Source organism: Mustelus asterias, chromosome 10 (assembly GCF_964213995.1).
Source record: "Mustelus asterias chromosome 10, sMusAst1.hap1.1, whole genome shotgun sequence".
Lineage (NCBI taxonomy): Eukaryota > Metazoa > Chordata > Chondrichthyes > Carcharhiniformes > Triakidae > Mustelus > Mustelus asterias.
Genome location: NC_135810.1, coordinates 62,527,394 through 62,554,726, shown reverse-complemented (window position 1 = coordinate 62,554,726; position 27,333 = coordinate 62,527,394). Strand labels below are relative to the sequence as shown.

At 41.1% G+C, this 27,333-nt stretch overlaps 1 protein-coding gene across 1 annotated transcript in view; it reads left to right on the top strand.

Annotated features, from left to right (window-relative positions):
* Window positions 1–27,333, top strand: part of LOC144499631 (protocadherin Fat 3-like) — a 696,014-nt gene that overhangs the window by 514,308 nt on the left and 154,373 nt on the right. The window contains exons 7-8 of the mRNA XM_078221804.1: window positions 6,154–6,468; window positions 12,189–12,399. Of these exons, the coding sequence (XP_078077930.1) occupies window positions 6,154–6,468; window positions 12,189–12,399 (526 nt within the window). The remainder of the gene's footprint in view (window positions 1–6,153; window positions 6,469–12,188; window positions 12,400–27,333) is intronic.

Sequence of the window (27,333 nt, the reverse complement as noted above, 5' to 3'; positions counted from 1 at the left end):
TCAGTTTTTGCAATCACAGGACCGCTTGTGATAGTGTGTGTGTCAGAAGTCAGCAGATAATCAATCCAAATCAGTGTATTTTTCAAAACAGTAGCTTAGGGTCATTTCACACATTAAGGCTGCATTTTTGCACCAGTGATGCTTGCCAATGGAAATTAAATCTTGGTACACAGTGAGTTCAGTTGCAGTGATAATTTGTTAACAAAGCAACAGCAAAGAGTTATAAATGAAAATTACACATGGGGATTTACAGTTATTAACACATATTTACTCTGGTGGCTTAGGTATATAGTGCATTTGGTAACTTGAGTCCAGAAATAAGGTAGTCAAATACATTGTTAAGGAAAACAGGAGCACTAGAACAAGTCTGCAGACTGAAGCCCCGCCCATAGCCTGCACATGCTCAGAAGGGAGAAAGGCCTGCACATGCTCAGACTTAAAAGAAGAGTCTAACACTTCTCCCCTCTTAAATTTCAATACCCGATCAAGACAGAAATACAAAGAAAGTAATGTCTTAGCAATATGGAAGTCTGTCACAAGCTTTGTGGTTGCGTTGCAACATATACAATGCGACTGTTTTTTTTATACTTTTCCAATTCAATCAAATCAAATCCAATTCAGAGTCTCAACAAGTTGAGACATTTCAGATCCAGGCTGACAAGACAGGGCGAGCGACCAAACCACCCTGTCCTGGGCCTGATCTACATGAGCCAAGCTGATTGGAGAAGGGGGAGGTTCCTCCTCCAAGACTTGAGCTCATTTGCATCTTAGCCAAAAGGCCGAGATGCCACTTTAAAAAATTGCTTCATATGAAACATATGAAACCTGAATCACAGAAACTGCTTCCTGGTAAACGTCCTCAGCAGCATTACCTTCTGCCATGTTATCAGTAACGGTCGCTGACTCTGAAACCTCTCCTGACTCAGATTTTTACCACAAGCCAATATGATCTTGATGTCTGTGGACAACTCTTCCATTTTAGTCTCATGAACCAAGATACTGGACCACTTCGGTTTAAAATTATTCCTGTCAACCACCTCTGTTACTACCAAAGTTTTTGATATAGATCTGACCATCCAGTTTGAACTGCCTCTCTTTGGAATGTAAGTCACGTCCCTCCTTCTGCTTCTCTTGTCTTCTGCTCATTTTCACTCTGAGATTTGGATGAAGAACATCCAGGTGAGAATTCAGCCTTCTACCTAACAATTCCACAGGAGATAGCCCTGTAGTGGATTGTGACGTGATAGGATACTGGGACAAAATTCTTGAGAGTTTTGTTTTTAAGATATTACCTACCATTCATTTCACTCCCTCTTTCAAAGTTTGAACAGTTCTCTCTGCTAAACCATTTCAAGTTGGATGAAATGGTATAGTGTACTCATGGCATATACCAGTCTTTTGCATAATTTCATGAAAAACCTCACTTGTAAATGTTTTGCCATTATCTGAAGCATGTGAATCTAATAACCCATGTGTTGTGAAAATTTGGTGTTGCTTCTCTATTGTCACAGGAGCTGTGATATTACTCTAGATATGTGCTTCCAACCATTTCAAATGCACATCTACGACAACCAAAAACATGTGGTTCATGAAAGGTCCCAAAACGTCCATATGCAGTCTGGACCACGGCCAGCTTTATGGGCGGCACAGTGATTAGCATTGCTGCCCCAAGGCACCAGGGACCCGGGTTCAATTTCAGCCTCGGGTCACTGTCTGTGTGAAGTCTGTACATTCTCCCTATGCATATGTGGGTTTCCTCTGGGTGCTCCAGTTTCCTCCCATGCTCCAAAGAGGTGCCAGTTAGGTGGATTGGCCAGGCTAAATTGTCCCTTACTTGCATCAGCATTCGGATTAGCAGGGTAAATACGTGAGGTTACAGATATAGGACATGGGTGGGATTATGGTCGGTGCAGACTTAATGGGCCAAATGGCTGCCTCCTGCATTGTACGGATTCTGGAATCAGGCCATTACCAAGGATGAAGAGGTTCTGGTGGTACCATCTTCTGGTTTATCTTACAAGCAGAACACGACTTCACTTTGTTCTCCATTAGGCTAGACTCTTCATTAAAGAGGCACCTCATGAATTTAATCCATGACTTGCGAACATGGACATGGAATGGAATGACCACTCTTGACCCCCCCCCCCTCCCCCACAGTATTCAACCATCCTGCACACTTTACTTGTCTTTGAGCCTCACAAGTGATTCAACCCATCCTCTTCTATTATAGCTGGCCATCCTTGCATCAGAAATCTTTTAACTTGCTACAGAATAGAATCTCTGTCTGTCCACTGCTTAATTTGCTTACAGTGTGTTAATCAGTGTTCTTATGAGCCTTTTTCCCCTTTGAGTAAGGGCAAGGCCTTGATCTGCAAGAGAGTCCTGTAAGTCTAGGCCTGTTTCCTAGTGCTCCTGCTTTCTTTTGCTTATGACTGTTTCGTTAAACTTTGTTATTTATTTATATAAAGATGATCATTCTTTTAACAATGCATTCGGCTACGTTATTTGTGGACTTAAGTTACCACACTTTTGGCGATGAGGAAAAAACGGATTAGAAGGAAGGAACATGTGCCTTTGTTCAGTGTGGCAACACAGGGTTGCATACAGCGAGTAGCTAGTTTCTTTGTGAATTTATTCAACAGAATTTCAAATTAGCAACACCTCTCCTGCCATTTTCTAATGATGGTGAGGCTTTCTGTCATGCTGAAAGTCGAGGCATAAGTCTTTCAACATGCCCTCATTGTCACTTCCCCAATCTTTTCTAACTGCAGATTGAAAGACTTAGTGAAATGAGGCCAGGTACAAATTATTTTAGTAGCTTACAGATAACAAGCATAAGATAAACAAAATACAGAACATAGAACATAGAACATTACAGCGCAGAACAGGCCCTTCGGCCCACGATGTTGCACCGACCAGTTAAAAAAAAAAACTGTGACCCTCCAACCTAAACCAATTTCTTTTCGTCCATGAACCTATCTACGGATCTCTTAAACGCCCCCAAACTAGGCGCATTTACTACTGATGCTGGCAGGGCATTCCAATCCCTCACCACCCTCTGGGTAAAGAACCTACCCCTGACATCGGTTCTATAACTACCCCCCCTCAATTTAAAGCCATGCCCCCTCGTGCTGGATTTCTCCATCAGAGGAAAAAGGCTATCACTATCCACCCTATCTAAACCTCTAATCATCTTATATGTTTCAATAAGATCCCCTCTTAGCCGCCGCCTTTCCAGCGAAAACAATCCCAAATCCCTCAGCCTCTCCTCATAGGATCTCCCCTCCATACCAGGCAACATCCTGGTAAACCTCCTCTGCACCCTCTCCAAAGCCTCCACATCCTTCCTGTAATGTGGGGACCAGAACTGCACACAGTACTCCAAGTGCGGCCGCACCAGAGTTGTGTACAGTTGCAACATAACGCTACGACTCCTAAATTCAATCCCCCTACCAATAAACGCCAAGACACCATATGCCTTCTTAACAACCTTATCTACTTGATTCCCAACTTTCAGGGATCTATGCACACATACACCTAGATCCCTCTGCTCCTCCACACTATTCAAAGTCCTCCCGTTAGCCCTATACTCAACACATCTGTTATTCCTACCAAAGTGAATTACCTCACACTTCTCCGCATTAAACTCCATCCGCCACCTCTCGGCCCAACTTTGCAACCTGTCTAAGTCTTCCTGCAAACTACGACACCCTTCCTCACTGTCTACCACACCACCGACTTTGGTGTCATCAGCAAATTTGCTAATCCACCCAACTATACCCTCATCCAGATCATTAATAAATATTACAAACAGCAGTGGCCCCAAAACAGATCCCTGAGGTACACCACTTGTAACCGCACTCCATGATGAATATTTACTATCAACCACCACCCTCTGTTTCCTATCCGCTAGCCAATTCCTGATCCAATTTCCTAGATCACCCCCAATCCCATACATCTGCATTTTCTGCAGAAGCCTACCATGGTGAACCTTATCAAACGCCTTACTAAAATCCATATATACCACGTCCACTGCCTTGCCCCCATCCACCTCCTTGGTCACTTTCTCAAAAAACTCAATAAGGTTAGTAAGGCACGACCTACCTGCCACAAAACCATGCTGACTATCACCTATCAATTCATTACTCTCCAAATAACTATAAATCCTATCCCTTATAATTTTTTCCAACATCTTGCCGACAACAGAAGTGAGACTCACCGGTCTATAATTCCCGGGGAAGTCTCTGTTCCCCTTCTTAAACAATGGGACAACATTCGCTAACCTCCAATCTTCTGGTACTATACCAGAGGCCAACGACGACCTGAAGATCAGAGCCAGAGGCTCTGCAATCACTTCTCTTGCCTCCCAGAGAATCCTTGGATAAATCCCATCCGGACCAGGGGATTTATCTATTTTCAGACCCTCCAGAATATCCTGCACATCCTCCTTATCAACTGTAATACTGTCTATTCTACTCCCTTGCAACCCAGTGTCCTCCTCAGCTATATTCATGTCCCCTTGCGTGAACACCGAAGAGAAATATTGGTTCAATGCTTCACCAATCTCCTCCGGTTCCACACATAACTTCCCTCTGCCATCTATAACTGGCCCTAAACTTGCCCTAACCAACCTTCTGTTCTTGACATACCTATAGAACGCCTTAGGATTCTCTTTAACCCTATCCGCCAAAGTCTTCTCATGTCCCCTTTTAGCCCTTCTAAGCTCGCTCTTCAACTCCCTCTTAGCCAATCTAAAGCTTTCTAGTGCACTACCCGAGTGCTCACGTCTCATCCGAACATAAGCCTCCTTTTTCTTTTTAACCAACAAAGAAACTTTTTTGGTGCACCACGGTTCCCTAGCCCTACCAATTCCTCCTTGCCTGACAGGGACATACCTATCACAGACTCGCAGTAGCTGCTCCTTGAAAAAACTCCACATGTCGGACGTTCCCAGTCCCTGTAATCTCCTAGTCCAACCTATGTTTCCTAATTCTCTCCTAATAGCCTCATAATTACCCTTCCCCCAGCTAAAACCACTGGCCCGAGGTTCATGCCTATCCCTTTCCATCACTAAGGTGAACGTAACCGAATTGTGGTCACTATCACCAAAATGCACACCAACTTCCAAGTCTAGCACCTGGTCTGGCTCATTTCCCAGCACCAGATCCAATATAGCCTCACCTCTAGTTGGCCTGTCTACATACTGAGTCAAAAAACCTTCCTGCACGCTTACACATTGATTCAACTAACTGCAAGACCTTTTCCAGAATGATCAAAAAAGCAGTAAGAAATGTGCCACACTGTTCCTTTTGGTGATCTCACTTAATTTTTCCTGATAGTTCTTTTTATCTTGACTATCTCTGGACTTGAAATGGGTGAGTTTGCAGGTTTGTTAGGCCAGGCTTTCTTCCCAGATAAAGTTGATGGTCTGATTACTCATGTGTCTCTTTATCCTTTTCTGTTATTGTTCTTAACAAGTGGGAGAGCTGTTCCTCTGGCATCTTCTCTGTTCAGTGATTCATTAACTTGTCAGTAAAAATTGCCTCCCATCCTCCCTTCATACCCTTGGGATCTTCATTTAAAATCAAACAAGTCCTGTTATTTTGAAAATTAATAAGGACCAACTTGGCTGATAGGGCCTGGTCAGAGGCAACTAACTCAGTTTTAAGTAGATGGCGAACCATAATGTTCCACACATGGACTTGCTCAACATTAATGCACACCTTCAATCGTTATGGCCTGCAATTTCCTTTAAAATTATGCATGTTCATTTTCTTTTAAAATGCAGGCCTTATTCTGAAAAAGGTTCTGTGAAAATAAGCCAAAAAATTTGAAATGTGATGTTCACCTTCTACTTACTAAAACGTCTCTGTTTAATTAGCTAATTTTACCTTGTACTGAGTTGGATTGCTCCCATGATGGTTTCAGCTTGTTAATAACCTTAGACTATATAATTTCATTTTTATGATTCAAATGAAGAAAATAATTAGCTGTCAAGGCAAAGAACGGAAGAAAAGGCAAAAGTTGTTTTGAAAAAGATGAATCAAGGTGAAGAGCAGCTTGAAATTCAGTCATGCTGAAACATATAATCGGTGGGGGAGACAGAAAGAACAACCTCCGAACTCTTAATAGTGTTTCATTAATTTCCTACAGGTGATGGTGACAGATGGCAGCTCTTCTCCAAAATACTCCACTGTGTGGGTGGTGGTACATGTGTTGGATGAGAATGATAATAAGCCCCAGTTTCCTCAGAAGGTATATCAGATTAAACTTCCAGAGCGGGACCGCAAGAAACGGAGTGAGCCAATATATCGAACATTTGCATTTGACAAGGACAAAGGACCCAACGCCGAAATTTCCTACAGCATCGTGGATGGAAATGATGATGGAAAGTTTTTTATTGATCCCAAAACTGGAATGGTGTCCTCCAGGAAGCAGTTTTCAGCTGGAAATTACGATATCTTAACGGTAAGATTTTATTTCTTGTTTTGTTCTATAAATATCAATATCTGTTTAAAACCTTAACCTCTTTGTTTCAGGTTTTAAGCTGGTCTTAGATATTCTATCGGGTATGGTTATGGCCATGTGCTCAATATCTAATTATGCAATAGTCTAGCCTGAAGGTATAGCAAAGGAGACTGTGATCTGAACTGTACATGATGTCTTTTGGACAGTTTGAAATGCTACAGCCTGAATCTTTACTGTGAGCACTTGCTCTGAGCTAATGATTATCCTATTGTCACGAAAGTGCTGTGAATATTGAAAATCTGAAATAAAAACTGAAAATGTTCAGCAGCAATCTTCCCTGTAAGGTGTAGTTGGCCGCTCAGTAACCCAGAAGTTACCACACAGGCTGCCAAATGGTCATGCACAAAAAATTAATTGAAGAGGCCAAACATGAGAGGAGAAAAATAGAATGGATGTTGCTTAGCTGGTCAGGCAGCTTCTTTGGAGAGAGAAATGGAATTTATGATTCAGATTGATGAACATTTTTCAAAACTGCAAGTTGGTGGAGATGATTAGCTTTGAAGAAACCACAGAGGCAGGAAATGGGGGACAGGGAAAGAATAACTGGATAAGATCTGAGAGAGTATGGAAGATTTAAGTGATTAAATGACAAGTGATGTGGTGGAAGGCAAAAGGAGTGGATAATAAGACAAGGATAGCAATAACACATGGATCAGGAGGAGTTGCACATGATGAAAGAAGTTGTACGTGATGAAAGAATAGTTGGGGATGAGGTTGAGAAAAGAGAAGATTCCTATGACCAGAAAATGTGGTAGAAGAAAAGCAGGAAGCACCATCCCGGCAGCTGTGTATGGATAGGGCACCTCCCACTCCAGCAATAGAAACATTTTCCCCACTCACTGCGGCTGTGGTGCAGCTATCTGCCATGAGCTGCTGCCCCAAATTTTTTAAAAGTTTATTTATTCGTGCCACAAGTAGGTTTACATTAACACAGTAATGAAGTTACTGTGAAATTCCCCTAGTTGCCACGCTCCAGCACCTGTTCGGGTACACTGAGGGAGAATTTAGCATAGCCAATGCACCGAACCAGCGCATCTTTGGACTGTGGGACAAAATAGGAGGAAACCGGAGCACCCAGAGGAAACCCACTTAGACACGGGGAGTACATGCAGGATCCGCATAGACAGTGACCCAAGCTGAGAACCGAACCCGGGTCCCTGGTGCTGAGAGGCAGCAGTGCTAACCACTATGCCACCTTGCTGCTCCAAATTAGAGATCTAAAGTTGTTAAACTCTATGTTACAGCCACAAGGCTGAAAGCTAGTAAGGCTGGAATTTGCTGGCCCTGTCATGTTGGAACAGTAAGAAGTCTCACAACACCAGGTTAAAGTCCAACAGGTTTATTCGGTAGCACAAGCTTTCGGAGTGTCGACCCTTCTTCAGGTGAGTGAGGAGTTCTGTTCACAAACAGGGCATATATAGACACAAACTCAATTTACAAGATAATGGTTGGAATGCGAGTCTTTACAGGTAATCAAATCTTAAAGGTACAGACAATGTGAGTAGAGAGAGGGTTAAGCACAGGTTAAAGAGATGTGTATTGTCTCCAACCAGCACAGTTAGTGAGATTTTGCAAGCCCAGGCAAGTCGTGGGGTTACAGATAGTGTGACATGAACCCAAGATCCCGGTTGAGGCTGTCCTCGTGTGCGGAACTTGGCTATCAGTTTCTGCTCAGCGATTCTGCGTTGTCGTGTGTCGTGAAGGCTGCCTTGGAGAATGCTTACCCGAAGATCAGAGGCTGAATGCCCGTGACTGCTGAAGTGTTCCCCGACAGGAAGAGAACACTCCTGCCTGGTGATTGTCGAGCGGTGTTCATTCATCCGTTGTCGTAGCGTCTGCATGGTTTCCCCAATGTACCATGCCTTGGGACATCCTTTCCTGTAGCACACCAGGTAGACAACGTTGGCCGAGATGCAAGAGTATGTACCGTGTACCTGCTGGATAGTGTTCTCACGTGAGATGATGGCATCCGTGTCGATGATCTGGCACGTCTTGCAGAGGTTGCTGTGGTAGGATTGTGTGGTGTCGTGGTCACCGTTCTCCTGAATGCTGGGTAGTTTGCTGCAGACAATGGTCTGTTTGAGGTTGTGCGGTTGTTTGAAGGCAAGAAGTGGGGGTGTGGGGATGGCCTTGGTGATCCCACATCATGTTGGAAACCACCACGGGAAATTCAGTGGCCCAACGAAAAGTACATTAACCTCTGGCAAAGCCAGATGATCCTAGGGATGAGTGGAGCTGGAAAATCCCACCCCAAGTAAAAAGATGTTTTGATGTTCCTCGAGCTTGTATTGAGCTTCATTGAAACAGTGAAAGGCCAATGAGAGATTCCCTACTACTCCTGATCATCATGGATAATCGTATAAAAACCTGGTTGATTAACTTATCAATACCCTCCCTCCTATAGACTGCAAGACAGGAGGATTTTTAACCTTGGTCAACCCCTTTTTAAATTAAAATTGCCACCTTATCCTTAATCATATCTAAGTCTTTTTCATGAAAAAATGACCAATCACCCGTAATACATCAGCTAAAAAAGGGATTATTCTATTGGTAGTTTAGCTTTTTTTGTTGGCTCTGAGTTTGTGGATTATAGTAGTTATTAAAGACTTCAAATACTGAGGACTTACTGTTGTTGCAGCAAAATATTCCTCAAATATATTTGCATCATTGGGCATTCAAGTGTTAAGAAAATGGATCAAGGTAAGTTTCATCTGGACAGTTTTAACTATCTGTAATACAAACAAGCAGTGCATGCTTTTCCAGACTGTAAACCAGTGTGAGCTATTATTTTGCTGAATTTATCTCCTAAATAAATTCTGTTCTTCACGTGAACTCCGAACAGCATCGGAGAATTATCTCTAACATGTATTTCCTATGAAAATGAAGCAAAAACAAGTAATGTTGGTTCTGCCCGTCCCAATTGTCTCAGGTAGCAAAGGAGTAGACAGAAGTTATATTGGATAGGATGAAAATAGATAAGGAGGAGTTACTTAAATGAGAGGTCCTCAAAATAGGAAAGTCATCTGGTTTGGATGGGAATGCATCAGAGGCTAAGTTATCGTGGAAGGAGTGATGGAAGCTCTGGTCACAAAGACAATGATTATGGAGAAAATTAATTGGCATTTGGAGAAGTCTGAACTAATAAATAAATATCGGCATGGATTTGTTAAAGGCAAATGGTGTTTCACTCATTTGTGCTTTAATGAAATAACAGAGTATGGTTTATGTGTGTAGTGCATATAGATTTTGAAAAATGATTGTTACAAAGTACCACAAAATGGGTTTGTTACCAAAATTGGAGTCATAAGTTTAAAGGGACAGATCTGCCACAGACATAAAATTGGCTAAGGGGTAGAAAGGTGAAAGTATTGGTGAGCAGTAGTTTTTCAGACTGGATTGATGCATATAGTGATGTTCCACACAAGTCGGTATTAAAACCATTGCATATTTTTATGTATATGTTAATTACCTAGACATGGGTATACTGGCTATTCAAAGTTTGAAGATGAAACAAGACCTGAAATTTAGTAAACAATGCGACGGATTTAACTTTCTTCAAGAGGACATGGACAGATGAATAAAATGAGCAAACACATGATAGATGAAATTTAACGCAGAAAAATCTAAGGTTATAGATTTTACTGGGAAGAATGAGGAGTAGAAAAATGAACTCAATTATTCAGTTTTGAAGGAGGTGTAGGAACAGAAAGGCATGGATGTATCAAACCTTTGAATGTGACAGAAAAAGTTGAGAAGGCTTTAAAAATGTATTTTGAGATATTTGATTTTATTAATGGAGAACTAAAGTATTAAAGCAAGGATGTTATGTTCAATCTTTATAAGATGGTGGTTAAGTCTCTGCCAGAGTATGTGTTCAATTCTGGGCATCAAACTTGAAGATGGATGTCAAGGATTAGAAAGTGTGTAAACATGATTTACTAGAATTACACCAGTTATAAGCGACTTCAATTACTTCAATAGACTTGAGAAGCTGGGGTCATCCTTCTTCAAGCAAAGAGAGTAAAGAGGAGATTTAATAGAGATGTTCAAATCGTGAACAATTTTGTTAGAACAAATAGGAGAAATTATTACAAATGGCAGAAGGATTGGAACCAGAGGGCACAAATTTAACTGGCAAAAGCACCAGAGGTGATATGAGGAAACATTTTTTAATACTGCAAGTTGTTTTGATTGGGAATGCACTGCCTGAGTGGTGCAAGCATTCAAAAGGGAATTGGATAATTACTTGAAGGGAAACACATTACATGGGAAAGCTGAAGGGGAGGGTGTATAATTGGATGGCTCTGTCAAATAACTGATGCAGACATGATTGGCCAAGTTACATCTCCTATGCTGTATTATACAATAATTTTGAATGCTGGGCATTAATAGATTTTTACATTCAGTGAGATGAAGGCATCACTGGCAAGGTCAGCATTTATTGTCTACCTTTAGCTGCCATAGAGGGGGCACTGCTGAGCCATTTTCCTGATACGCTACAGTCAGTTTGGTGAAGGTATTCCAACAATGATGTTAGGAAGGGCATTCCAGGATTTATTCTCTGACGATGAAGGAATGGTGATGATTCCAAGTGTGACTTAGAGGAGAGCTTCAGGTGTTGGTATTCCCATACACCTACTGTCCTTTTCCTTCTAGGCAGTAGAGGTTGTGGGTTATGGCGGTGCTGTTGAAGAAATCTTGGCAAGTTGCTGCAATGCACCTTATAGGTGGTAAAAATTGCAATCATTCTTGCATTGTATTCAGTCTACGCTTTATATTTACTAGATTGGGATTGATATGCTAATCCTGTTGTAGATAATGCAAGACAAATGAAAGGCCAGTAAGGTTTACATTTTGACTATTTTGCATTTACTTGGCAACTTTTGTGACTCAAATGGTACTTGCCATTTATCAAACCAAGTCTGAATGTTGTCCAGGTCTTGCTGCATATAGGCATGGGCTGCTTCATCAATTGAAGAGTTGCAAGTGGAACAGAACACTGCAAATAATCAGCAAATGTCTCTACTTCTGAACTTATGATGCAGAGGAGCTCATTGATGAAACGGCTAAAGTTGGTTGGGGCATGGAACTCCTGCAGTGAAGTCCTGGAGGCTGAGATGATTGGCTTCCGACAAACGTAACCATCTTCCTTTGTGCTCGGTATGACTGCAACTGGCGGAAAGTTTTCCCCCTGATTCCCATTGACTTCAATGTCGCAATGGAAGGAATAACAAAATGTGATAAACGGATGATATCCTAAATCTTCCCCTTTATGCCACTGTCAATGTTATTGTCCTTTCATTTGCATTGCATTTTGTCCATATGCTGAGCATGTCAAGCCCACTGTTGTAAATATTATAAACTACAGACTGGATAGAATGAGCAATGAAATGCAAGGTATTAAGTTTAATATTATTAACTCTTGTGTAACTTTATAAACTTCTACGTTGCTGTTCTGGGTTGTGATGTCCGCGAAAATTCATTTTATGATTTTAAAATTAAGCTTAATAAGTTTTAACCTTATCCGAAGCCTTAATTATCTTGTACTTGCATTGCAGGTAAAATTGGCGTTGCCTTGTAAAACAATGTAATGCATTTGCTAGTGTGGCATTTACTTTTGTTTGTATTCTGTTTCTGTTGCATTCATCTTTGATACTCAGATTAAGGCAGTGGACAACGGAAGGCCACAAAAGTCTTCCACTGCACGTTTGCACATAGAGTGGATTAAGAAACCGGAACCATCTTCCATTCCCCTCGGTTTTGACGAACCGTTTTACAACTTCACAGTGATGGAAAATGACAGAGTGAATGAAATTGTGGGTGTGGTCACAGTTCAGCCAAGTAACATACCTCTTTGGTTTGATATAGTGGGTAAGTTCTTGCATCAATGTTCTGGAAATTCTCATTGTCGTAGTGAGATCCATTACAAACAGTAGCTTTGATCCCACTTCAATCTAAGAGTACTAAATTCTCCTGAAATATTTGTGAAAACATTAAAAAAAAACAAAATTTGAGATTTGTGATGACTGGTGAAATTGTAGTGGTGTTATGAAAGAAAATTAAAATAAAGACCACAGGATATTCCTTTCTTTGCATGGTAACATTTGACAAAGATTGAATTTAATTTGAAGAGCAGGATTTTTGCTACCGGGGCAGGTAGCTTGAGTCAGGGAAACTCCTGAATCAGCAAACCTTTCTTGGTTTAAAATGGCTAGAATCATATAATTTTCACTCTGGCAGGTGGGTGCAAATGGAGTCAGGCTTGCCAATGCCTGAAGCAGATCCTGAGTGTTCACAAGCATGGGTAAGTACTGAAGCAGGCTTGTTAGAAGGCCCACCTCATTTCTCAATGACTTCATCCCAGTTGTAATAAAAGGGCAATCAGGTTCTCTAGCCCTCACACTCCCTCAACCCCACCAATTACTCTCAGCCCCCCATTGCCTCCATATCAATCCAATGCCAACTTTTGCCACCTTGCCATTCCCAAGGCTCCCCATACTCTCAATGCTAGTTTAATGCTATTCAGTACTTAATCAATGAAGCATATAATAACAATGACAAATGTAGATCTACTGAAAGAGGAAAAAACAACCATTCAAATATATTATTGGAGAATTAAAATTGATTTTCCATCTATCCTCATTATACGTGCTTGGCCGAGAGGCCAGGCAAATAAATGCATGAGTTCAGCAGGGATTCTTTTTTGACAAGTGAAGTGAATTGTGGACTTTTGCTTGATTGACTTCTTAAAGTGGTTATAAAAAGTTGTTCTTTTGGTGATTTATTTTGTCAGTGTTTCAATTTGGACAAGATTAAGAGATGTGAAGTGTTTGAATCCTTTGTTATTGATACTTAGATTGTGTGACTGATGAGCATTTTCATAAGAGTTGTTAGTACAGCAGTTTTTAATAGACATTTCTGAATGGTTGTTTTTTTTCTCAGCAATTCCACACTTGCCATTGATTTTATGTGACTCATTTGTTCTGTATATATCCAATTTGGATGAATGGGCATGGAAGGGAAACAAGTTTGCATGGAGAACATGAGGCATGGAAATGGCTGGGGAGCAGGAGTTGGCATTGCGTTAGTCTGGGGGGCATGACGAGTGTTTGCGGTCTTGGATGTGACCTTTTGAACTGACCTTTCTAAAAGTTGCTGAGCCCAGACCAGCATTCATGACTCCCCTGAAGAATTATGGAGAACCTAACCTTGCAGGGGCTAAGAGATGCCGACTCCCACAATGGAACCAGCCAGGTCAGGAGTGCATGGTGCAGGCTCTGTATCCACACCCTTATCCTCTGCCAGCAAAATTTGCTGGAGCCAGTGGCATGGGCTAGAATGGCTCTGGAGTCGTCCTGCCCTAAGTCTTTAGAGTCTCTGTTAACATTTGAGTTTTCAAAGCTTGCCAAAAAGGTAATCATTGCTTTCATGGAACCAACCACATTTGAACGATTAATACCATTTTGCATGTCTTTTCTTAGTCATTGATTAAATGCACTTCATGACTGTTAAAGTCATGTTATTGCTTACAATCCTGTTCCATGATATAATTCGTCCATAATGACTTGGATTCAACAAAAAATGTTGATATGATATGAGTTAAACTGCGCTATGTCAATGATCTGAGAAATAAAGGCTATGTGTGGCTAAGCTCTATAAAAACACACCCTGGACTGGATATAAAGTTTGTTAAATCCGGTATACAGTAAGCAATGAGAGCATTGTATTAGTTTAACAATGACCTGTTGCATTTATATTCCTTGTCTCGTAACTCAGATCATTGCAGTTGAGTCGCCTCAAATATGTAGCATATATATCAGACATAAAAATAATTTAAATCTTTAGATCTTTATCCCTTTAAGTGCACCATGATTTGTTCTTTTCTGTGAATAATGCTAGGATGGCCAACTCTTTCTATGCACTGTTGCGCAATTTGCTTTTTTTATTTGTTTTGGACTCTTGAGCTCCAAATGTGACCTCACACCTCTTTCTGTTTTGTTCCGAAGACTCAACTGAAAATGTTAAATTTAATGTTTGATGCGAGGGAAGTGCTTAATGAACTATCGCCCGGTGTTCTTTTGATTTTTCAAAAGATTCCTGTCCCAAACTGAAGTGTATTCCTTTGCATTATGTCACTATGTTAGTAAAACTAATATTGTGCATTTGTTCCATGAACATCACACACCAAACATCATCTAAGCATGCGGTTCATTACCATTTAAACAGACAGGATTTCAGGCATTCATCCACAGCTTAGTCAGTCCACCATGTTCGTTAATTTTTCTGGAAGATTCTTGTCGCCCTAATGAGAAAGATCACATTTAGATATTCTGTGACCCAAATGGAATTTGCATATTGATTTGACTTGGTCAATTTATTCCTGCATTAAGCTATATCTTCCTCTAAGAACACAGCAGGATGCATCATTTTCAGCCTTGTTAATTACTGAGTTGTATTTTTGTTTTAGTTACTCTTTCAAGAATAGAATAATGCCATTGTACATATCACATTTAAAACTGATAGTACTTGTTGCCTACAATTGCTGTTCTTCATTCTTTTAAACCTTGGTTTGTGCATGTAGAGCAAGTAATCTTACAGCTACTTGTTGGTCACTAACTGCCCTGGTTTCAAAAACTGAGGGCAAAAAAGATGCCATTTAAAGATCAAGTATAAATGGTTTTATATTTTATGTGTGTATTTAAGTAATGGTAAATTGTATCTTAATCCCTAAAAAACATTTTTCTCCTAAAGTTATTCCTGTTAGGGTTCGACCAGTCTTCCTGTATCCCAGGTGACCTCTTATCCCTCTGCATCAGCTGGATTGTCAGGCATGTTTGTGAGCCAAAATAAACTTGTTACTCTCCCATTGCAGTCTGTGGTTGAGCTGTAGTCCAATAGAAATGCCTTTAATCTGCTTTGCTCATTTATTTTAGAATGCAATGTGTTTTAATTTATGCGTCAAATAAAGTGGACAGGTTTCTGCAGTTGAATTGCACCTTCAACAACTCTACCATTAATAATGTTTATTAGTAGAATTGGATTGCTTTTAACAATTCATTGAGTATTATCTGTTTGCCAATACATATGCTGGATTAGTGGAGTGCTTACCCTGGATCCTTCAAGGATGGAACTGAGTTGTGTAAAATGAGAACAGTGATAAATACATCATAAACATAAAACATCATGATCTTCCCTGGTGGTCTAAAGAATAAAGGCATGGCCTGGTGCAGCATCACACCAGGTAGTCCAGAATATCCCAGACTTGATTTTTGTTTAGTCCTGAGTTAGTTGAGTTCAGCTGAGACAGCAGCTGAGGCAGTACCATTAGACTCAGAGCCTCTGAAATGGAGAGGTGGGGTACAAATTAACCAGTGTTCCCAACGCTGGTAAATATTCCAGTGATTTCTTCTGGAAACCAAATTGAATAGCCCGATGGCACTAATTATCTAATTTGGACATAATGGATGGACAGTTTAGAGAACTGTCAGTGCCCATAGAATCATATTCGATTAAAACTCAACACCTTCAGTTGAGAGGAGACAATTATGGAAAAAACACATTGTGAAGCATCATAATCTTAAAAAAATTATAGTAACGTGCTGGCTCATTGTTGATAACCGACTGAATTCAATCATATTTAAAATCCTGAGTGCACTCAGCATATACACAATTAGAAGTGATTTTAGACAAAGGTGAAACATACTCATAGGTGAGGTCTTACATGTTCAATACACTTGGATGAATGCTCAGCTTTTGGTATATGTCAAGTTAAAATGCTTTAATTGCATCCTAAACTCTCTTGAACTCTTTTTCTAACTAATGTTTCCCATCATTGTCCTTTTTGTTTCTTCAATCCTTTCTTTCCTGTCATTTTTTTTCTCCTTTCCTTCCTCTTTATGCCCCTGTCTGCCCCCCTTCAAGGTGGGAAGCAAGCTCGCGAGATGTTCTATGTTTATCAGACAGCTTGTGGCCAGAACTGTTCCAGAGAAGGTATCGCTACTCCCATTAAGTCACAAGTATATTGTCTATTTCAAGAATTTTCTGATGCTCTCATTGTTTAGTTTGGCATTTCATTGGTTGTTCGTATCACGTTGATATAAATGTTTTTTATTAGGGTTTTTTCATATTTGTGAATGTTTTCAACATGAAGGTCAGGGATTGCATGCGAGGGAAGGAATGATTTTCTAGTTTGAAAATGTGATGCTTTAGAATTCTGTAGATTTTACCCCTTCCATGCATGTGTTGAATGATAAAATAAGGTGGTTCATATAAATGATGAAATATCTATGTTAATTTAAAAAAAGGATTGTCATGGTACTGCTGAAGTCTGCAGCAGAACATTGTTAAAATTCTCGATGGATACTGAAAACCGGTTTCCCCCTTTGGGTTATCATGTATATCCAACCACCATTTTCTTTTTGGTGAGTAACATATTTAAGTCGTAGTGGATTATGTTTTTGTATTAGCCAACCATTCATTAAATTATTCTGGTAAATTTTTGTATATATACATGTATTCAGTGCACAGGACTTGTATTGTAAGATATATTTTACCAACACCAATGTATTTCAGTTTGTTGTAAATAAACTGGATAAGAATAGGGACATCTGACAGGTAACATCTGATGGATCTTCATATCCAAAATGCAGGTATGTTGTTAGACATGGTAATTGTTAAGAGAATAATGGAACTCTAACCAGTGTATCTCAGTGAGAAGTTGATTCACTTTAGAGACAGTGCATTATACAGAAAAAAAATCCATCCTTTTTCTAGCGATGAGTGCTAGCCACCTGCTTTCTCACTATATCAATTATTTATTTATTGGTTGCAATTGATTATTATCCTTTTGTAACAAAATGAGATAACAAAGAACTTTTAATGATGTAAGTTCCAAATCAAAAAGGTCAAAGTTTTCTCTTGCTGTGTCACAAAAATTTCATCCAAGTGTTCAACTTCAAATTTATCTACATTTGCATTATAAACAAAATTGAGCAATTATATTGGGTGGGATTCTCCGGCCACGCTCGTTCCAAAACCAGAGAATCCTACCCGAGGTCAGTGGACAATTATATGGTCGTCCACCCCCCTGCCTGCTATGATTCCCGTAGCAGGTGGTACAGGAGACTCCCCCCTCTATATGTCTGAAGATGATAAAGACCCTAAGATGCCATTTAGCTTATTTGAAATTTGGACTTTCTACCTGAACAGCCTTAATTTTTTTAATGATGATTCTAGTTTTAAGACATGTACATGTATGATGTATTTCATGGCTCACTTCCTAAATTTTTCAAATCCAATATTTTGAAATATATTTCCAATTTGGCTAAAGTACAGTTTGTTGAAGCAATAGCCTATTAAATGTGGATTTGTACAATAAATTCAAATAGATTTTTAGCAAGCTAATGTTTAATTTAGCCCAATGTTGACTTTACAATTTTATTGAATTTTTTGTACTTGTAACTGGAAAAGAGTGACAAAGCAGGTCAGTTATACCTTGATGTTTAAAAAGCCTTGGATCAATATTAAACCATACAGCTTCCTTAAATTATTACGTGCCATAGTTGCCCTTTTGGTGTGTCTTGTGAGGATAATCTTCAGGAGAGAATAGATGCTGGACATAAGCAATAGATAATGTCAATTTCGCCATACTTGTTATATTAAAAATACGACTCTTCTGCCAAAACACTGTATTTGCTAGTCATCTGGAGTCTATTTCTGTTAAGTGCTGGAGTCTGATGTATAACCTTTCTAATGAAAAAAAAGACAAAATGATCGGGCATGTGTAATGTAACAGCTTCAAGGCTGCCTGATTGCTACAGAAATGTAGCTATTTTTAGTGCAACACTTGGGGATAGAAAATCACATCATTGAGCGTTGACGAAGCTGGTCTGTCCTCAATCTTTCTAATTTGTCTTGTTACTGATTTTGCCTTTTCAGATCAGGATACAATAAATCCACAGATACTTAAATGGCACAGGCCTTCCAATAACAGCTACTATATGTAATATGTATGTGTGTGTGTATATATGTAAAACACTCCTCAGCAGTGGTTAGCAATCAAGAAGGTTGCTAACTGGATGTGGCAGTGCTGAATCACCCTTGGGGGAGGATGATTCGTATAGGTTCTTCACCCAGTTTTTAGCTGAAGGGTGTGGGAAAATATCTATCCAAGTTAACAGATCAGAATCTCAGAGGATAGGTAAAGTGGCCTGTAGTACCAGAATGTTACCAAGCTTTGGGAGGACTGAAAGTTAAGTGTAATGAATAATAAGCATAGGTACCTTATGATTTAAAACTGACAGGTAGCAATGTTAAGGCTGGTATGACGGACAAGACTGTTAAAACAGACAACCACAGACAATTATGCATAATTAGCAGTGGCTTAATAGGTTTAAAATGTAACCAGTTGGTTTCCTGCGACATCACACTTGGAGAAGACAGACAGTCTTGCATTTATTATAGCGCCTTTAATGATGTTCCAAAATGCTTTAGAGCTAATGAAGTACTTCTGAAGATTAGTCACTGTTCCAATGTAGGAAATGAAACAGCCAATTTGTGGACAGGAAACTCCTGCAAGCAGTACTATAATAATGGCCAGGTAATCTGTTTTTGTGATGCTAAATGAGGGATAAATATTGCTCAGAACGTCCCTGCTATTCATCAGAATAGTGCCAAGGCATCCCTTTTATGTTCATCTGGGCAGCACAGTAGTTAGCACTGCTGCCCCATAGCGCCAAGGACATAGCGCCACAGTCCAAAGATGTGCAGGTTAGACGAATTGGCCATGCTACATTGCCCCTTAGTGTCCCAAGGGGTGTGTAGGTTAGGAGGATTAGTGGGGTAAATATGTAGGGTTATGGGGATAGGGTGGGATGCTCTGAGAGTCAGTGCAGACTCAATGGGCTGTACCGCAAGGATTCAATGAGAGGAGACAGGGCCTTGCTTCAAAAATCAACACATCTGACAGTGAAACACCCCGCCCCCCCCATACGACACACACACACACACACACACACCACCACCACACCCACCGCCACCACAACATATTGCACTTGAGTGCTCGCCTCGAGTTCTGTGCTCAGGACTGAAGTGTGACTTGAAATCACAAACCTTGCACTTGGAAATGGAAGTACCAACTGAACCACAGCTGACATCAAGACACAGGGCAGAGGTTTAATGTGGCCTTCAGGACTTCACTGTCAGACTCAAATGGGGGTCATAACCTCAAACTGGGTTGGAAATATGCACTCATCTGTGATTTTACCCAATTAATGGCCAGAGGGCAGGCTTGCTGTCCAAATAAGGATGGCAGGTAGGCTATGAAAGCTGAAGATGCAATAGCAGACATTCTAGCTTGAAAGCAGCAGCAGATTGCACTTGCTGGTCGATGAGGGAGAGGGTGCCCCAAACTGGAGGCACATTCTCTCCAACTTTTTCAAAGTTAAAATAAAAAATTACTTTGCATCCAGGTCACTGCATTAGAAGTGGAGGAGTGGGGAGAATCCCACCACCAGCCCTTCCTACTGGAATCAGGGGTAGCCTTTAAGCTTTCCTGGAGTGCCCATGTTCTACCGCCAGGAGTTGACATGAGGCAGCTGCAATGTCCCCCACCAACTATGGAGACCTATGGCCTCACTCAACCTCTGACTATTGGCCATGCTGTAGAACCATAGAATCCCTACAGAGCATAAAGAGGCCATCTAGCCTGTCAAATCTGCACTAACTCTACGAAAGAGAACCCACCCAGGCCCTCCCCTCTGTCCTATCCCCGTAACACCATGCACTATTCCTCCTAACTTACACATCTTGGGACATAAAGGGGCAATTTAGCTTGGCCAATCCACCTCACCTGCATATCTTTGGAAAGTGGGAGGAAACCGGAGTACACGGAGGAAATCCATGCAGACATGGAGCGAGCATGCAAACTCCACACAGTCACCCAAATCCAGAATTAAACCCGGCTCCTTGGTGCTGTGAGGCAGCAGTGCTAACCACTGTGCCACCATGCCGCCCAGCTCCAGCACTCAATTGGCTATCCACCACTTGCAGGCAGATAGACCTGCCAAACTCTCTCCTCCCCCATCCCACCTCTGTGAAAATGGCCCAGGGACAGGATGGAAACAGGGAAGTGGATGCCCCACAATTCTTCCCCACCATGCCCCACCCCCATCACATCACTACTGTTAGTAACCCCCCCATCCCCCCCCCCCCCCCCCCCCTCCACCGCCGGCCCAGGTTCTCAATCCCCATGCAGCTTAAATGTAAATTCAAACTGAATATACTTTTTTTGTGGATAATCGGATCAGGTGTACTTGAGCATTCATTTTGTGGACATACAATCTGTAATTATCAATGCTATAAACTTCAGCCAGAATTTTGCGGCCCCATCACTGTGGGAGTCCCTGTGGGAGATTCGGCAATCCAGCCAAAAGTCGGGAAGGGACAAACCCAGTGCCAGCAGCAGGGTCGGAAAATCCCGGCCCAGATGGCCCAAATCTTCCAATCTTCTATTTCCAATCCTGAAGAGACAAAAATGTACCACTTGTTCCATTTTTTCCCCAACGGAGGATCCTGCAGAACTTGGTCAACACAGGAAACCTTGGTGACATCAGCAAAGTGAATGTGGGCAGGGACCTCCCTTTTTATGGCAGTAGCTCCCATATTCTGGTAAATGTTGACTAACGCACTGAAAAACTTCAGGTCATTTAAACAGTTTCTCAGTGTGTTAATAAGTGAGTTTTGCAGGATGTGTGAGGTAATTGTATAAGGGGGTAGGGTGGCAGCTGGGTAAGTTGGTGAGGTCGGGTTGGGGTTGGAGTCAGGTGGTGAGGGGTAGGTCACGTCGGGTTGGGAATGAGTCAGGGGTTAAGGGAAGATAATCGGTGGGGTCCAAGAAATATTGTTTGTATCGCCAAGAATTAGACTACGATTTTTCTGTTTAACATTATGTATGTCAGAACTGTCCAAATCTCTGGGCAGGATTTTCCAGCTGCGCTCACCCCAAGACCGGAAAATCCAACCTGTGGTCAACAGATCTTTGCATGGTCTGCCCTCCCACCCGCTACGATTCCCGTGGTGGGCAGGACAGGAAAATTGCACCCTCTGACTCTAAAGCAAGTTGATAACTTGTTTGGAAGGTCCCAAGGAACAAAAGAATTGCCCATTGGATGTTCAAATTTCCTGGACAATTCCCATGGTGGCAGTGTGTTGGGACTTTAGATTGTGTCTCTTAGCACATCTTGGGAGGTACATAGGGTCTCCAATGGTCTGAAGACCAGGAGATCTGGGTCATTATTAAAATTTGGAGGGCTTCTTTGCTCCACCTGTATCAATGGCTTGTTCCACCTGAATAGCATCATTACTGCATGCTTTTGTCAAGGGAAATTATGTTCTGAATTTGAAGCTGCATGTTTTGATTTGGGGCGTTTTTTTGATATTGTTGCATTTGTATAGTAACATTTATTTTTTGGATTCAATTTTGCCTTTAAAACGGCATTGTCTCCTTTTACCCCTGTCATCAGGGATATTTTACTGGGATTTTCAGTAGCTGCTGCCGGTAACATTGATAGCCCTTCTGGAGTTTCTCTTAATCTCAGGAGTTAGAGGTCAAGGAAGTGTTTCAAAGTATTGATCGGGAGGAGGGTCTGTAGAGACCCATTGGTAGCCAAAGTAGGCCTCTAACCTTTGTCAGGGCTAGTCGAGATTATCAGAGATATGTCTTCACCATGTATTCTTGACCAAGGATGTTTCTGGCTTGGTTAAGATTCTGTGCTTAAATTGCCATCTAGTAACAGTGGAGAGATAATCTTGAGGGGTTAGAAATTGAAGGTGCACCTGCACAATGGCAGACATATAAATAATCTGTACGTTAACCAGGGCAGTTGACTGTGCATCATGCGGCTAAGTTATTTTACAATGACCTGAGGTCATATAAACTTGAAAGTGGCAAGATTTTAATTGTAAGGATGTAACCTATTTGGAAGTGGCAAGTTTTTAAATTATATTTTAATTGTAAGGATGTAACCTATTTGACACACGTATATGCAAATAATTTGTTTGGTATGGGTGGAGAATACTGGAATAGATTGAGAGGCAACATTTTGTGGCATTAAATCTTAAGTCCTGTACAAGGTATATGGTATTGCAAGCTAGTTTTTCCTTTGCAGATTCCTTCTGTACTATGTTTTTTTGCTGAGTCCAGGAGGTAGATCACACAACAATGAGCCTGGTTACCACTTGCAAGGAATAATGTACTGCTGTCCTTGAGGGAGGATACCCTCAAATGGCAAGTTGGGCTACCCTTGTCACGTAGCTGCATGTACATTATGGCTATCTATCAAAAAAGGTATTGAATATTGTACCAATGTATCATTTGCTCACAAAATCTGTTTTGTACCTCCACATTGATTTTCTTTCATTTGATTTATGCCTAGCATTTTCCTCCCATATCCAGTCTTGCTATTTGATTCACACCTTTAAGTGATCACATCTTTTCATTTGGATCTGAAGGTATGATTTTCCACTTCATGTTATGCTGACTCTTAGTGCTTCTGAAATAGAAAGTATTCTGTTCCCCAGATTTAACATCCCTCCTCTGAATGAATGAAACTTTTACAGAAAAGATTAAAGATGCCTGAAAACATGGCAAACACACATTGGATTCTTTTTACATGTTCTCAGGTTGTGGATAATGCTGGAACAGTCCATACGAGGGGGTGTAGGAACTGGGGGCCTTAGAAGGTGACCGGACAAATTGTAAAAGACATATGGGATCCTTGGTTTTATAAATAGAAGCATCGGGCTGAATTTTCCATCCCAATTCAGAGCCAAACTATATCAGCTTTGCAAAAAGGGAGGCAGGTGGGCTCTGCATGCAGTGTTCCAGACCTCATTTCCAGTGCTAACCATTTTTACCGCATTGGGAAATGAGGCAGATCGTGACCTGACACACACGGTGAGGGATGTCGGGAGTTCTACTGTGAAGACTGCTGAAACAGTTACTTTGTCACTTTGATGGAATCGTGTGGAGTTTGGAAGCCTGTGTGAACCACACCAGCTCAATGCATTCAGGGACACAGCAGGCAGCCTCTCAGAAGTGCAAGAAAACTTTGAAGACTTTGCGAGTAACGATACATTTGCACCACCTCAACTAGAAATGCCTTAGTGAAGGTCCTGAATCTGCACCTGGGAGGGTGGAGGTGGCAGAGTGTGGTTCCTGAACACACAGTGCCTTTGCACAAAATTGCCAGCAACTGGACATCAATTCATTCAGCCAAGCTTTGAGTAATCTATCCTGCAAAAATGGAATTCTGTGATTGGACGTGGGTCCCTCACACCTGCAGGCATTTAGCAGAGCAGCTGCAGCAGTAGCCCCATGACAAAACATCCCCAGGCAGCAAGAGACACAACGGCAGCAGCCAGAACAGAGGGGGATAATGAGCCAAGAATACCCTGAGCATTGTGTGTACCACAACAAATTCACCTTCCGGGAGATGTTTGAAAGCCAATGCAGGAGGAGATATTGTATGTGCAAGGAGATAGTGACTGACCGTTGTGCCCTCCTAAATGAAGAGTTGATCCATCAAACCACCAAGCTCTGCCAGTAGCACTGAAGGTCACTGTGGCCCTCAACATCTCTGCGTCAAGTACTTTTTAGGGCTCTGCTATTCACTTCTGTGGGATATTTCAGTTGACTGTTCAGTGATGTGTCCATGCCTTCACATACTTCCTCGTCACAAAGGTGACTGACTTCATCAGCTTCTCAAAGGATGCAGCATCGCAAATGCAGAGAGATTCTGGCTATGCATCTATAGTAGTCATGATGTGGAAATGCCGGCGTTGGACTGGGGTAAACACAGTAAGGAATCTAACAACACCAGGTTAAAGTCCAACAGGTTTATTTGGTAGCAAACGCCACTAGCTTTCGGAGCGCAGCGCTCCGAAAGCTAGTGGCGTTTGCTACCAAATAAACCTGTTGGACTTTAACCTGGTGTTGTTAGACTCCTTACTGTATGCACCTATAGCCAGCTTTTTCCAGGTCCCGGTTGTCATGGGCTGTTCCTATGTGGCCAACAAGGCTCCCATGGAGAGAACAGATCACTTTTTCAGCAGGAAAGGTCACAGTTGTACAAAGATGCAGCTGGTCGGCCTTCACAGGAAGAGCTTGCTGCATTTGTGTGCACTTTAAATCTTTTGTCCCTTTAGTCACTGAGCTCTGCCCCTCCCCCGTGTAAAAATGTAAAATCATGGCCGGGTGTGATCCCAGAAGGAATCCCATCTGTGCAATTTCGCTCAGCCCCAGAACCCACCAGTGGTGCACGCCTATGTGTTACATTTACACACAGAGTCATTAGGGGAGAGAATGCTACACATGATGAACTGTTTTACATGAAGCCTTGGAGACTTTGCAGGGAGTTCACAAAATAATCTTTCAAGCAGGTGATGGGAGAAAGGGAGACCAGTAGTGATTCTCGTAGGGTTCCTGCTGCACCAGGGGATTGGAGAATCCCAGGAGCAGGGGGAATCCAGCTTGAAACTGATTAAGCATATTTAACTGCTTATTTAAATTTGCTAATCTGGTTCCCACCCTCATCTGAGTGTGGTGGCTAGGAGAATCTGTGCTGGGCACGATGCAGCTGGAAAATTGTGACCAACATTGAACCAGGGCCAAGCACTTTCTCAAGTAGCCATAAAAAGACCCTGCAGCTGGATTCAAAAAACAGCATGTGAATTCTCACAGGTCTCCTCAACAACAATTATACCTCAACCAATATTAAGAAAGTCATTTATGTCGTTGCTGTTTGTGGAATCATGCAGCTCATAGAACGGCAGCGTGGCTCCTTATACTACAATAGTGCCTATTTAATTAAAGTAATTCATTGGTTGTGAAATAAGGACTGAAAATGCATTCTCTAATTGCACTTCTTTTGTGCAAGGCACATAATGGTTAATTCTATGATTCCCTTACTCTCAACAGGCAGTTTGGTTGCCGGGGATGTAGGATCACAGAATTAGCCCTGCAATCTACACTCTGACTTCAATAAATAAGATTTACTTTTTTTGGGGGAGTATTTTTCTGAATATGTTTTTTTTCATTTGTTTTTCCTTGGATGTTTTCCTCATTTTTCTTCTTTTTCCTCTGCCTAATTAGATATCTCATAGCTGAGGGGACAGTTGCACAGATATGTTGTCACTATAACCCCATGTCGACATTTTACAGGAGGTGCTACTAACCATTTAGAAGGGGTGCACCCTTCCAATCTCCTTACCATCTGTGGAGAGAGAGAGTACGGTCCATTTGTGACTCTTCGATCAGGCTTACTCAGATTTGAATTCAGTGAAAAGAGTTGCAAGTCTATTGTGTGACATTAAATGACAATTCCCAGCACTGCCCCATGAAGTCCTCATTTGAAAAGAAATCAAAATATTATAACAATTTCTCATTTGACGCAAATGAAATGTGTCAACATTGTGATTTGCTCCAACCTAGTGTGTTTAAGTCATTATAAATTCAGTTGGATAGAATATATCCTTTTGAAACATCAGTGTGTGCTTCTATGACTAATGAAATGATGTACATAAATACTTGCCTGTAGATGACTTGAAGGCAGGATTACTGAAAGTACCTCAGTCACTGCATCTCGATTTACATATATATAATTTATATTGGAGATGAAGATTCTATTGAGGTTTCAGAAGTGCCATTGCTATTCAAAATCTGCATAATGATATGTGTGTGTTTCATTCCCCTATCCCGCACCTCACTCCCATGCCCCCTACCCCTCCGCCAGCATCCTGCTCACAGCATAGTCCTAAATAAAATAACCTTATTTTACTTTATTTTCTAGAGTTATCAATAGTCTGCATATGACTTTATAAATCATTTTCTTCCGGAGCTAGTAATCAGTAAATTTTGCATCTGTATGGGGCACGATTGCTGTTTAGATGCAATGTTTGTATTTATGTTATTCTTGTCTAGCAGTTTAACATGCTTTAATCAGAGATGATGAATGATTTTTAAAATACAAATTACCCCATTACTTCATAACATTGTCATTGGGTTTTTCTTTAGTTTTTATTTATTTTGTGCTCTTTGTATTATGGTCCATTGGGCTATAACATTTAAACTATTTTTTAATTTGAGGTAACTATAGTTTTACTGTTTATTGAAAAAATAATCCCGGTTCATGTTTTTTCTCCAGAGCTTTATTTAGAAATATAAAATTAAGGCTACAATGGCCATGTTGGACTGCCTTCCCCCATCCCCAACAGCATCCCTCCCCTATATAGATATGGCTCAGCAAGTTTATTCAATCAGTAGTGCAATTATACAATTGAAGAATATCCCAGGTTCAATCCTCAGGTGTGCATATTTCAGACAGGGAGCAGTAAGAGCATTACTATTGGTTTAAAAGCTCCTGGGCCAGGGGAAATTGCTATCTCACTGTCCCCAAGCAAAGCTCACGTGCGTTCATGTTGAGTTAGAACTGGACTGAGCTTTATGATTTGAGCTGTTCACCAGTCTGCTGGCATTCACAGTCAAAACTCATGTGAATAGTGAGGACTGGGAAAGGTACTCAAAATGGGGAGCAAACTGGTGAGGATAAAAATAGTTAAACAGTTGTATGGTGAAAAGCTTTTGATCCATAAACTTCTAACATTTTGAGGTAGTTATTTTTCATAGAATTGAATGCGATTTTGGTTGGTTGCTGAGCATAATTTCAAACTAATTGGTGATCCTGACTAAATGGTGAATACTCTTGCAATATTAGCTCTGCCCACTTCTGCGCTGCCATCCTGCCAGAC